This window comes from Notothenia rossii (genome assembly GCF_949606895.1).
Source record: "Notothenia rossii genome assembly, chromosome: 11".
NCBI classification, from domain to species: domain Eukaryota; kingdom Metazoa; phylum Chordata; class Actinopteri; order Perciformes; family Nototheniidae; genus Notothenia; species Notothenia rossii.
The window spans coordinates 25,125,458-25,137,722 of NC_136910.1; the positions used below are offsets into that span (position 1 = coordinate 25,125,458).

General features: G+C 43.8%; 1 protein-coding gene across 1 annotated transcript in view; it reads right to left on the reverse strand.

The window, feature by feature from the left end:
• The window catches only part of tfam (transcription factor A, mitochondrial), a 13,508-nt gene extending 1,983 nt beyond the window's left edge, over positions 1–11,525 (reverse strand). Inside the window, exons 1-4 of the mRNA XM_079659919.1 lie at positions 11,254–11,525; positions 10,017–10,159; positions 9,750–9,820; positions 386–589 (exon numbers count right to left, since the gene is read on the reverse strand). Of these exons, the coding sequence (XP_079516045.1) occupies positions 386–589; positions 9,750–9,820; positions 10,017–10,159; positions 11,254–11,339 (504 nt within the window). The 5' untranslated portion in view covers positions 11,340–11,525. The remainder of the gene's footprint in view (positions 1–385; positions 590–9,749; positions 9,821–10,016; positions 10,160–11,253) is intronic.
• Between the last annotated feature and the right edge of the window lie 740 nt (positions 11,526–12,265).

Below are 12,265 nucleotides of genomic sequence, written 5' to 3' on the forward strand. Positions count from 1 at the left end.
TAGCGACACTTATTGTTTAGGTGTCTTTTAATAAGCAGGTATTCATATCATTAGCTAGAACTAGCTGGATCTGATCGATATGGACATAAACGCGAGTGAAGTCTAATCTGACGGGAGAGAGAGATCAGCTGCTGCTGACGAGTCGACACGCAGCTCTGCATGATCACATGCAGCGGTGAGCGGACAAAACACACACTTCAGGTTAGAATATCACACGTAGCTGTTTTAAATACCTCTCAAACTACCTAAACTAGTTATAGATATGTTTAGTTTTACTGTCGGGTCACTCATTACTGGATCCGCGAGCTGCATGATACTGGCATAATAGATTGCCCGATCGGGCAACCAGCAGGTGAGGCTTCATTGCCCGAGCTAAATACTAGATGGCCCCGGGCCATCGGGCAGTCCTTAATGTCGAGCCCTGTATATATATAATTACCCTCTTTTGGATGGTGGACCTCTTCTTGGCCAGCCTCTGCTTCTTCTCCTGGGTTTCTTGCTGGAACTGTTCTGCGGTCAGCAGGGCCTGGTAGCGCTGGAGGTCAACCTTAAACTGCTCCCTGGCTCGCTGAGCGGCTTCATCAAACGGCTACAAGGAGGAAGACAATCAGTATAACAGAGAGGATTTGCTACAATGTATGCACATAATATTCTAGTTGTCATCTCATAGAATCCTAAACATTACTTTGAAAGCGACAGATGGCAACACGTCGGGCGAGACCACCTCAAACGCAAGCACCAGAAAGAGTATGCAGAGTCTTTAAGAGTGCAAGGTCCCCCGCGTGTGAATGCACAATCTACCGCAGCGACTGCACAAGTACGACCAAAACAAACCACCATAACGCAGGCCTTTGATAAAGGGGCTCCTTATGAAAAGACTAGCAAACGGTGGAAAGACATAACTGACGCATTGGCGTTTTATGTGGCCAAGGATATGCATCCAATAAAGAGGGGGAAAACAAAGGTTTCGTGAGGCTGATGAAAACAGTTGACCCACGGTACTACCAGGTGCCCAGTCGAAAATATTTTTTCTACAAAAGGCCATTCCAATAATGTACACCGAATGCAGAGAGAGGGTACAACAGGAAATTCAGGATTCAGACAGTATTGCACTTCATTTACTGTCTTGGTTGATTCTGTTGGTTTATATTTAATTTTATCAATACGGTATTTATATTGTTTTTCCCTTTTGAAACCTATGTTCAGTTATGCTAAAGTCTTTGATTGCACTTCAAGTCTAAAGTTTACATTTGAATTGTTTGCCACTGACTTTTCCTCATTGATGTTTTATGTTTTACTTAGTCATATTTTACTCTCCTTTTCATGTTTATTGATGTTACATCACTGCTAGTGCTACCTAAAACAGAAGGTGAATTTTTATACTGAGAAACTGTGCCTTGAATATTTTTATTTATTTAGCAAGAGAGTGCACTTTCCTTGGTGAAGAAACCAGTGTTAACGACGTTTGTTGTGTAGGGTGTAGGCCTACCTACTTGAACACTGAGGAAGACATATCAAAATTCCTGTTGAATTGTTCATTCAGGGATTCATTACAGAATTAAAACCAGCTTGAAATGGTATTTTGGTCTGTTACTCCTTTTTATTTTTGTTTTTGTTACCTTGTAGGTGGTTGTACTGTTAAGTAACTTGAAAAATAACCACAATAACCAACATGAAAAAGTTACAATTAAGGCCTACGTTTTTATCCTGAAAATGTCAGAAATTGACTCATTGTCTAAAGCGGCCAAGCCATTATTTTACTATTGTCAATAAAGGCTTTAATGCCATTAGATTCAAAGGCTTTAATGTCATATGGCACACAAGCTACAGCAGGCCCGGTTCTACGGGGGTGCATAAGGGTGAAGAAGAAGAAGAAGAAGAAGAAGAAGAAGAAGAAGAAGAAGAAGAAGAAGAAGAAGAAGAAGAAGAAGAAGAAGATTTTTAAAACAAATTTTATTTCCATTTGTTTTAACTATACACCGAAACAAAAAACAAAAAACATTACACAAATCAAAATAAATAAACAGATTTTCACGTCTACCAAATAAATGTCATTTGAAAACGTTTTACCCATTTCAAAACATCATCTTTTACACACTTTAAAAACAAAAAAATTCACCTACCCTTTAAAACTTCAATATTAGAGTCATTTTCCCCCAGTGAGCACAGAACCTGCCCAACAGCCCACACATCCAGAAACCCCTGCAGATGATTGATCAGCGTATAGTATGCATGCTCCACCCTCAGACGCGCTGCCACCAGCCCCCTCAGACAGAGCACTGCATCCGTCCACCCTACTCCAGCAAGTTTGTTCTTCCTACTTTTCCAGATTGCTAATTTTGCATTAGCAAACAAGAAATTGATCAATAGTAGGATTTCCTTCTTTTTCAGGATGTATTTGGGGCCATGGACAAAAAGTGGTATGGAGAAAACCTCCCCGAACCCCTCCACCCACTCCTGTAACATTTTTTTAAGACCAGCCAACCGGGGACAGGACACCACTAAATGCTCCAATGTTTCTGCCATAAAACAGAACGGACAGCCCCCCCTTGTGCCTGGGTCAAAATGAGCCCTGTATTTGTTAGTGGCTATTGCACCGTGTATAATTCTCCATTGGATGTCAGCCATCCGTTTTTCAACGGGAGATTTATACAGGATCCGCCAGCTGCCCTGAGGGGAAGAGCCCAAACCAAACACATCTGTCCACCTCGACTCTCTGACGCCTGCGAGCGAGCTGAGGTTTAGCACCTTTACGCAGCTAAGATATAGCTTCTTCCCATTGCAGGAGCTGAACATTCCAGGTGTTAGAGTCCCCAGTGATAGCAGGAGACCATCCTCCTCTCTCCATTCCCCCACCGCAGGACCCACCCTCAAGGCAGGAAAAACATAATCATGTCCCTTTCTCCACTGGTCGGCCAGATCTGCATCCAGAGCAAAAGTCCGGTGGGATGGCGACAGCGACTGCCACACCTCTTCTACCAGGTTCTCCAGAACTCGAGTTGATCGAATGCCCGTCACCTCAGCCAGTTTTTCTGTGGAGATCCCTGTCAAATGGCCAAGTTTTACCACTCCCGCTTCAATGAACGGATTTTTTAGGGCGGCTGAAGAGAAAATGGTTCCGGAAAGAAAACCAGTGTCAAACAGGGGCTCCTCAAACAGCCACATCCCAGGCCGGGGGTCGGGTGGTCTGGTAAAACTCAGAATCTTCCAGGCATTGATGACTGAGCAGTAAAAAGGTGCAAGTCCAGTTATCTTGTACGCAGGGGCCTTCAGCAGAAACAGGTGTTTATCAAAACCAAAGCCCCCTGCCCTCCAGAGCAACAGCCGGGCCATAGCCAGCCAGCAGGGAGAGGCACCATACAGCAGCCGCTGAGCTGCCTGCAGTCTAAAAGCAGCAGTCCTCGCAGTAATGTCCACAAGGCCCTACCCCCCCTCCGCCACAGGGAGGTACAGGACCGATGCTGGCACCCAGTGATGACCCGACCAGAAGAAATCCACGAGGAGCCGCTGCAGTTGTTTCATGAGGCCCGGCGGTGGGGTTAACACCTGGAGTCTGTGCCACAAAGATGAGGCAACCAGATTGTTGGCTACAAGAACTCTTCCCCTGTAGGACAGCCGGGGTAGCAGCCATTTCCATTTAGCTAATTTTGCTTGCACCTTTCCCAGCAATCCCTCCCAGTTCTGTGCCACCATGTCCTCAGACCCCAACCAAACTCCCAGGACCTTTAAACCCTCGTTTCCACCGCTGAGGTTACCAGGAAGACTGGGCCTATTTTCTAAACTCCACTGACCTACCAAAACTGCCTCACTCTTCTCCCAGTTAACTTTGGCTGAGGCAGCCTTCCTATACAAACTAAACTGTCCTGTAGCTCCTGGATATCTCGCTGACCCTGGATAAAAACACTGACATCATCAGCATAAGCTGATACAACCACCGGGGGGGCCTGAGCTGACACTGGCAGACTCAGGCCCCTCAGCCGGTTTCTAAGCCTGCACAAAAGTGGCTCGATGGCAATACTATATAATAGGCCTGAGATAGGGCAGCCCTGCCTGATCCCCCTTTTAACTGGTACAGGTCTGCTCAGCCCTCCCCCCACTTTCACAACACAACATGCATCACTGTACAAACACTTCACCCAGGACAAAAAATGCTCCCCAACACCAAAAGCCTGCAATGTGGCAGCCAGAAAAGTGTGATCCACACGATCAAAGGCCTTCTCTTGGTCAATAGAAATAATACCAACATTTATATTGTACAGTTTGCAAACATCAAAAGTGTCTCTCATCAAAAACAAATTGTCCACAATTGATCTGCCAGGGATGCAATATGTCTGATCAGTACCAACAAGAAGTTCGATAAAACACTTCAGTCTGTTAGCTAAAACCTTTGACAGTATCTTATAGTCCGTACATAAGAGAGCCACAGGTCTCCAATTCTTCAGCAGGGTTAGATCTCCTTTCTTAGGCAACAGTGAAATCACTGCACGCCTACAGGAAGCTGGAAGAGTCCCTTTCCCAAAGGACTCCATCAATACATCCAACAAATTATGTCCTAAAATGCTCCAAAAATGTTTAAAAAAGTCTGCAGGTAAACCGTCTATGCCCGGAGCCTTGCCGGAGGCCATCTGTTTCACCGCAGAGGTCAGTTCCTCCAGCGTAATGTCAGAGCCCAAGGTGTCACTTTCGGCTGGACTCAGCTGTGGAAGACCCTGAAAAAGTTCATCAGCGGCTTCCACGTCACAACCTTCGGCTTTGAACAGGTCCGTGTAGAAGGACACTGCATGTCTCCTCATCTCAGCAGGTTCAGAGGTTACCTGTCCATCGGGAAGACGCAGACATACCATCTGCTTCCTTTGGCCCACAGACCTCTCCAGGTTGAAGAAAAAGGTGGTTGGTGCATCAATGTCTCTCATGGAAGTAAAACGGGCTCTAATCAGAGCTCCCTTAGCTTTCTCCTGAAGAAAACAGTTAAGCTGTTGTTGTTTTAGGAGGGACTGTTCTATATTTCGAGCAGACACACTCTCTAACTCTCTGACCTCCTTCTCTAACTGCTCTATAGCTCTCCTAGTGTTTGCAGTGGAGTAGGCTGTATACTGTTGACAGAACACTCTAATCTGAGCCTTTCTTACCTCCCACCACTGACTCAGGGAGGGAAAAGACTCTTTCTTTGATTTCCAGTTGATCCAAAACAATTTAAAATTCTCACAGAAAATCAAATCTTGTAAAATTTTAACATTAAACTGCCAGAACGATCTAGGTTTCTCTGTGTTGGATAAAACCAAATCCAAAGAAACTAGCTGATGATCTGTAAAACCAACAGGTTGGATGTGACAGTTCACTGCACGAGTAATAAAAGAAGAAGACATGTAAAATCTGTCTAGCCTGGCTGCACTGATGCCCCCATCTAGCATTCTCATCCAGGTGTATTGTTTAACGGAGGGATGCTTCATCCTCCACACATCCACTAAGTCAGCCTCTCTTATCACCTGTGACAGTAAAAGGGACGACTGAGGATGAGGCTCCCGTCCTATTCTGTCTAAAGTGACATTAGTGCAAACGTTCCAGTCCCCCCCCAGTATAACACACTCCCCCTGTACACTAGTGTCTAGCTTGTCTTTTAATAACTGAAACACAGATACACGTGCAGGGCCCTGATTGGGTGCATACACATTAATAAAGGTGAAACTGAACTCTAACAGTTCCACTTTCACCATCAAGGCTCTACCTGCCACTATCTCAGTGCTGGATAAAATCTTTACATTTAGAGAGGGGGAGAATAAAACAGCTACTCCAGCACTAAGGTTTGAGCCATGACTGAGTACATACTGACCCCCCCACCACATCCCCCAGTCCATCTCATTCAGGCTATCACTGTGCATTTCCTGCAGAAATATCACATCTAATTTTTTCTGATTAAAGACTTCTAACACTAAAGCTCTTTTCTGTGCACTTCTACCCCCGTTCATGTTCAAGGAAGCAACCCTTAAAGCCTGCATTAGAGGAAGGAGACAGAGAGAAAGAACAGACAGGTACACACAGCAGAGAGGAGACACCCAGTGTTGCATGATCATGTTGAAATTATTTAGACCTTTTCAGTTTCTTCCCTCTTTTGCTTCCTGTCGTATCTTTTTTCACAGCAGTTACATGCCTCCTGAGACGATAACGTTTCTTTTCATCCAGCAGGTCTAACCCTACAACTTTCTGAAGAGTTCTCACTGTATGAAGAAACTTGTCAAGGTCAGGGAAAAAATCTCTCACTTCCACTGACTTGCCAAAAGACTCGTCTAAAAAGACATTAATCTCTTCCAAAGACTATATCTCTGCGTTCTGAGAGAGACTATCTGCAACTGAACCACAGTCAGAATCCCCCTCACCGTCTGTGTCCATCTCTGTCACCTCATTATTGTCTGCAGCCTGTTGAAGCTCATTTTTCCGCCCAGAGCCAGACGGCAGCTCCTTCTGTGTGCCAACAGCCTCTACCTGTCCCACAGCACCAGTCCTCACCTGTCCTGCTACATCATCTCTCACCCGTTTACCTGTTTCCACATTTTTTCCTCTCACACTCACCACACTCTCTACAGTCCCTGTTTCATCTCTCACGATATTCATCCCTACTTCCTCCGCAGCCACCGGGGCCCCGGCGGGTGCAGCAGCAGCCCCCGCGACACCGGGTCCCGCTGCCGCGGACCAGGCCGCCCCGGGCTCGACCGCCCCGGCCCCGGCCGCCCCAGCGGCCCGGCCGCCCCCGGCTCGGCTGCCCCGGCGGCCCCCGGCTCGGCCGCCCCGGGCCCAGCCGCACCCGGCGGAGCGGCGTGCCGTCTCTGTGGACATGCAACACGTTTGTGACCCGACTCCCCGCACTCAAAACACTTTACGCTCCCTGAGCTCGCATAAACCATATAAAAACCCTCTTCGTGCCTCACCCGGAAGGACACATCTAGTGTCTGAGTGGGACAATTCAGAAACATGAAAACCTGTCTCCGCAGAGAATGGACATGTTTTAACTTTTCATCCTTACACCCCAGAGCAACAGTGCGGAGACTACTGGCAAACTTACCAAAACGCTTCAGCTCCCGTTCCAGCGCCTCATTCGGGATGAACGCCAGACACAGTGATCCGCGTGGACGGTGTCGCCAGCGGTGAAACTTGAATGTATTCCTCGTTTAGCATTAATCCACTCTCGATAAGTTCGGTCACATATTTCTGGTCTTTCAAAAAGACCACGACCGCTTTGTTCATGCGGGAAGCATAGGAGATATGTACATGACCGACCTGATCCCCCACAGCCAGCAGCACCTGCTCCACTGTGCTTGCGGCCTGAGCCACCAGCCGCACTCCGTGTCTCAGAGACACCGGCGGCGCCCCGGAGGACGCCATCCCCGCCACGAGGCACGGAAAAACACTAAATTAACAAATTAACCGTACTTGCAAAGGGTACAAAAATCCCAACGAAAGATCATACAGTTAAAGAAACGATTGAAACGGAAACAAAAGAGTTAAAGTTGAAATTCCCCCTTCAAACACACATCCACCACCGAAGAAGAAGAAGAAGAAGAAGAAGAAGAAGAAGAAGAAGAAGAAGACTGCTAGACACGGGAGCATGTTGATACGACCTTCCTAGCCGGGGTTATGGCCGCATTTTACAATAAACTTACGCTGGGTCGCTTAAAAACAAATATCGCAATTCGAATCGCAATCGCAATATTTGTCAGAAAAATTGCAATTAGATTTTTTCCCAAAAACCATGCAGCCCTAGCGCCCAGTACCTTAATGGGAAACCCTACATATTTGAGCACCCTCTATGAAACGTCAAGCTACCCCACAGCACCCCCAGATGAAAATCTCTGGCGCCGCCACTGTGGGCTAAGCCCCGAATGATTCCAGGTCCAGGAAACGCCCCTGGTGCACCCCCTCTAATCTCATACCTCATTCACACCAACGGTGTTTCAGGGCCGGTTCGGAGCTGGAGCTTGAAAAGCACCGGGTTTTCCTGTTCACACCGCAGCGGAGCAGCCTCTTAGCTCCGGAATCCGGTTCGTTTCAAGCACCAAAAAATTGTCCGGCCAGAGAAAAAGCACCGCATACCTCACGCTTACATTGAGGCGGGGGCAGGGGCGGGGGCAGGATCAACTCCTGAACAACAACAAAAAGCCCGTGTTTTATCCAGTTTGTACACAACGAGAAATTTAACAAGCAGCAGTGGTCCACTGAAGAGACCAGCTACCTACTGGGAATCTGGTCTTCCGAAGAGGTACAGAGGAAGCTGGAGCACAATCGGCCATTGTTGTTGTTGTCGGTGTCAGCTGTGAGGGGTTTCCGCACTGTCATATAGTATTTCATTTTTAGTGAGTTACTCAGATGAGTACCAGGAAACAGCGTTTGGTACTCTGGTACAATTGTGGTGAAGGCATCGGAGTCATTTTGTTCTGGAACCGGGCCTGAGCTACAGTGTAGAAATGGCAATGAAAATCTTAACTCCTGAGCTCATCCAACAATGCAACATAATTATATAAAAATAGTGCAACAAGAAACAGAGCAGAATAGAACAATGCAGATTTTATGTTGCACTCCAATGTGCAAGTTATGCAGATGAAGATGAAGTAAACTATATATATATGTCAGGAAAATAAAATACATTAAGCCAAATAGAGAGAGCATGTTGTAAGTGACCAAGTAAATGAATGCTAATTAATGCAACGTGTACTAATTATGCTAATTGCCAAACATTATGCAAGTTAGCATCCGGCAGTTTCTATGAGCTGATGACCCCTACTTAGGGCTGGGCGATTTGGCCTAAAAATTAAATCTCTATTTTTTCTAACTAATGGACAATTTTCGATTTAAACCTCTATTTTTTCTGTTTTTTTCTAAACAAACCAGACCAAGGCAAAATGTAAATACATATTTTCTTTATTAACACAATAAAAATAAATGTGAACAAATCAGTTGTTCAAGAATAAAAAAAATAAAATAAAAACAGCACCACTTGGCTGTCATTAATGTGCAAAGATTTTTTTAAATCAAACTGAAAAAAAAAATCTCTTGTAGGCCATCCCTGAAAAAACTTGTAAAATTAAATACAACAAATAATATCGGGCAGAGCTGCAGATCGGGTAGTCACAGGTAATGTGGCTGAGTTTTGTGCGCGTTCGAGAAGGGTCTAGCTGCGGCCGCGGACAGTACACTCTTTCCCAATGTAAGTCAATGGGAAAAAGTGTTTCCGGGCCCAGCAACCTAAAGGAAGTGTAGTACCGCCGTTTGGCCACAACGAATATTCTCATCAGACTCCGGCGCACTTCCTGGGGGCTTGGTTCAACCTCCACTGTCCGCGGCCGCAGCTAGACCCTTCTCAGCCACCGTAGTGTCGTGTCAGGTGGGCGTATCGTGTAGTGTCGTGTACTGTCCGCAGCCGCGGCCGCAGCTAGACCATATTGGCGCGTTCTGGAAAGTGAGAGAGTAAGCTACTACGGAGTCCCTTAAAGCAAAACAAATCTGCGGAGTCAAGAAATGTTTTTAAATAGCGATTTTTCGGTTCAGCCATTTCACAAACCGTAGGAAAGTAAAAATGCAAATTAATCGTTAAAACCGAAAAAAATCGCCCAGCCCTACCCCTACTATACATTTCTAACATAAAACTTTGGGGGGGTACTCAACATGTCCAGGTTGACTAAGCTGGCAACTAAACGATAAGGCACTATTAAAAAAAGGCATACAGTTTGTACTGTTTAACTAATAAATGAGTGAAATACCTTCTTCTGTTCTGGAGTCAGCATTCTCCATTGCCCGGCGATCTTCCTGATGATTTCAGATGGTTTGATACCTGAAGGCAACAATTGTAAATGTGATCATTAGACTCTCAGACTGATCAAGTCCAGCCGTTGCTATGAGATAACATTTGTATTTGTTTTTATGAAATTTCCTTGACACTGCTTGTTGTGCCAAGCGCCACTAGTTTGTGAAATCAATAACTTAGGCTGCCTTTTTTTTTTTTTAAGTAGCAAGTGTTGCAGATTTACCTGGGAAGTGTCTGGTTATGTCTGGCCGCTGTTGTAAAACAAATCTCAGGTATCCGTTTTCTGGCTTCTTTGGCGGTCCGCTGGCCTGAGAGCTCAGATATTTCACTGGAGTGTTGTATGTCGCTGAGAGGACACTGGAGCACCTACAGCATGAGCCAAACACACAAACATAAATATAATGCAATGCAGAAAATATCGTAGCACACATTTGTTTTAACAGAGGGAACTCCATTCACAAATCTGGCCATTTAGTGGTACTTCAATGGTGACTAGTCCGGAGTAACCTAGTAAGATACCACAGTACAGTAAACACTTTTATTTAAATTACAGTAAATGACACATAAAGAAGTCTCCTTAGGCCTCTGGAAGTAGCAAGGGATGAAACATCTTTTTACATTAGTTCTTGACATTTCTAAGACTTATTTGAATTAAGTTAAATAATTCCTCAAAGAAATTAAACTATGCAAGCAATATCTTGTTTATTTAAATACTGTCAGTCATGCACAACCCGCTAAATATTTACAAAACTGCATCTTTTAAGATCTGCACTGCTTTCCACTCTTTGTAAAATACTGCAAATATTTTTATTATTTTGAGTATTATGTCATATTATATATTATTATATTGAATAATTATTCCTCTATTTTAATGTTATAATAGTCTTATTTTGTGGTGGTTTTTCTTACAATGATATCTTCTTTAACTGCATGTATGTATGCAACATATACAACAAGGTGAACTGCTCGTATGTGTTAATAAACCCGTTTCTGATGGTGATCTGTGTTAAAGGCAATGACTGATACTCTATAAGAAAAGCACCAGACAGCATTAAACTGCAAGAGGATTAAAATGGGGTCAGAAGTTCAAACTCCTCTAGCCCTCACCTAAACACACGTGCTTTACTTTCGATGTAATAAATATATTATGAATGTTGCTTACTAACTGTTATTCCTTTTTAAATCACATAAAAGGCCCTAAATGCTTGTAAAATACATCCAAAAGTGTCTGAGTCAAAAACAACATTAGTTATGACTAAGTAACTTAAGATGATAAAGTATTTTTTGATTTAACAGTAACATATGCTAGTCATAAGTCCAAAACACATTTCAGTAAAAGTATCCAAAGTGATTTAATGACCTTAACATGCTTACAGCCAAAATGAAAGCTAAAGCTAGCAAGCCTTTGCTTCGACTTGAGCTAATGCCAGCTAACACCGTAGTGACTTCAGGATAGCTACCTTGCCAGAGTGCTTGTGCAGGAGAACACACTGAAGGACTTAGCCAGCCAGCTAGCACCTGCAGTCATTAAGCCGAACGGAGCCATGTTGCTGTCAAGGATGTTACGCTAATGAATGGAAGACACACGTATTGTCCCTAAAAAGCAGCGTGTTATTATATTCACACTAGTTTTTAATTGTAGCCGAGCGTCTTCCTTCCCTCCTTGTTGACATGCATGGGCTACAAAAGGCGCCTTCTGTCGCCCCGGTGGATTGTGGGAAAGGTCAAAGTAATTCAGCCGGATGTGGATATGATGTGCAGCATGTAGCAGCTCCGAAGATGTTCTCTAATAAGGAACCCTTTCCTTAAACGGCATAGTGCATGCGACAGCGTGGTTTTAAATATGAATACCTATTTACAGACTCTTAGGAAGCCTAATTATCTTTACACTGTGCCAGAGATGGAAGAAGTACTCATATCTTGTACTTGGGTAAGAGCAACAATACTACATCGTAAAAGTACTTTGTTAGAAGTAAAAGTCTTGCATTCAAATTTGTACTCAAGTAAAAGCACAAAAGTGTTGACATCAAAATATACTCAAGTACAAAAAGTCAAACTACTAATTGTTCAGTATTGCCCATATATGGTTTCAAAATATTACATTTTAGTATTATAATTATTATGTATTAAGTCAATATTGCACTTGGTAAAGGTGGGGAATATTTAAATGACTAGATATAGCCTATGGATAGCTTAACCTATAATAGTAGATAATGATTTATTGCTTCATAATTTAGAATATAAAATTCTATATTATTAATCCATACCTGGAAAGTAGCTAGTTTTCTACAAAAAAAAGTGAAAAATGTAACATAACATGAAAATGCTCAATTGAAATACAAGTACCTCAAAATTGTACTTAAGTAAAGCACTTGGGTAAGTTTACTTATATTAGTAACTTTCTACCACTGCATTCTGTTAATCTTATTATCATTATGTTTATCTTGTCCTATTTCCTATCTTTTCCTTGTA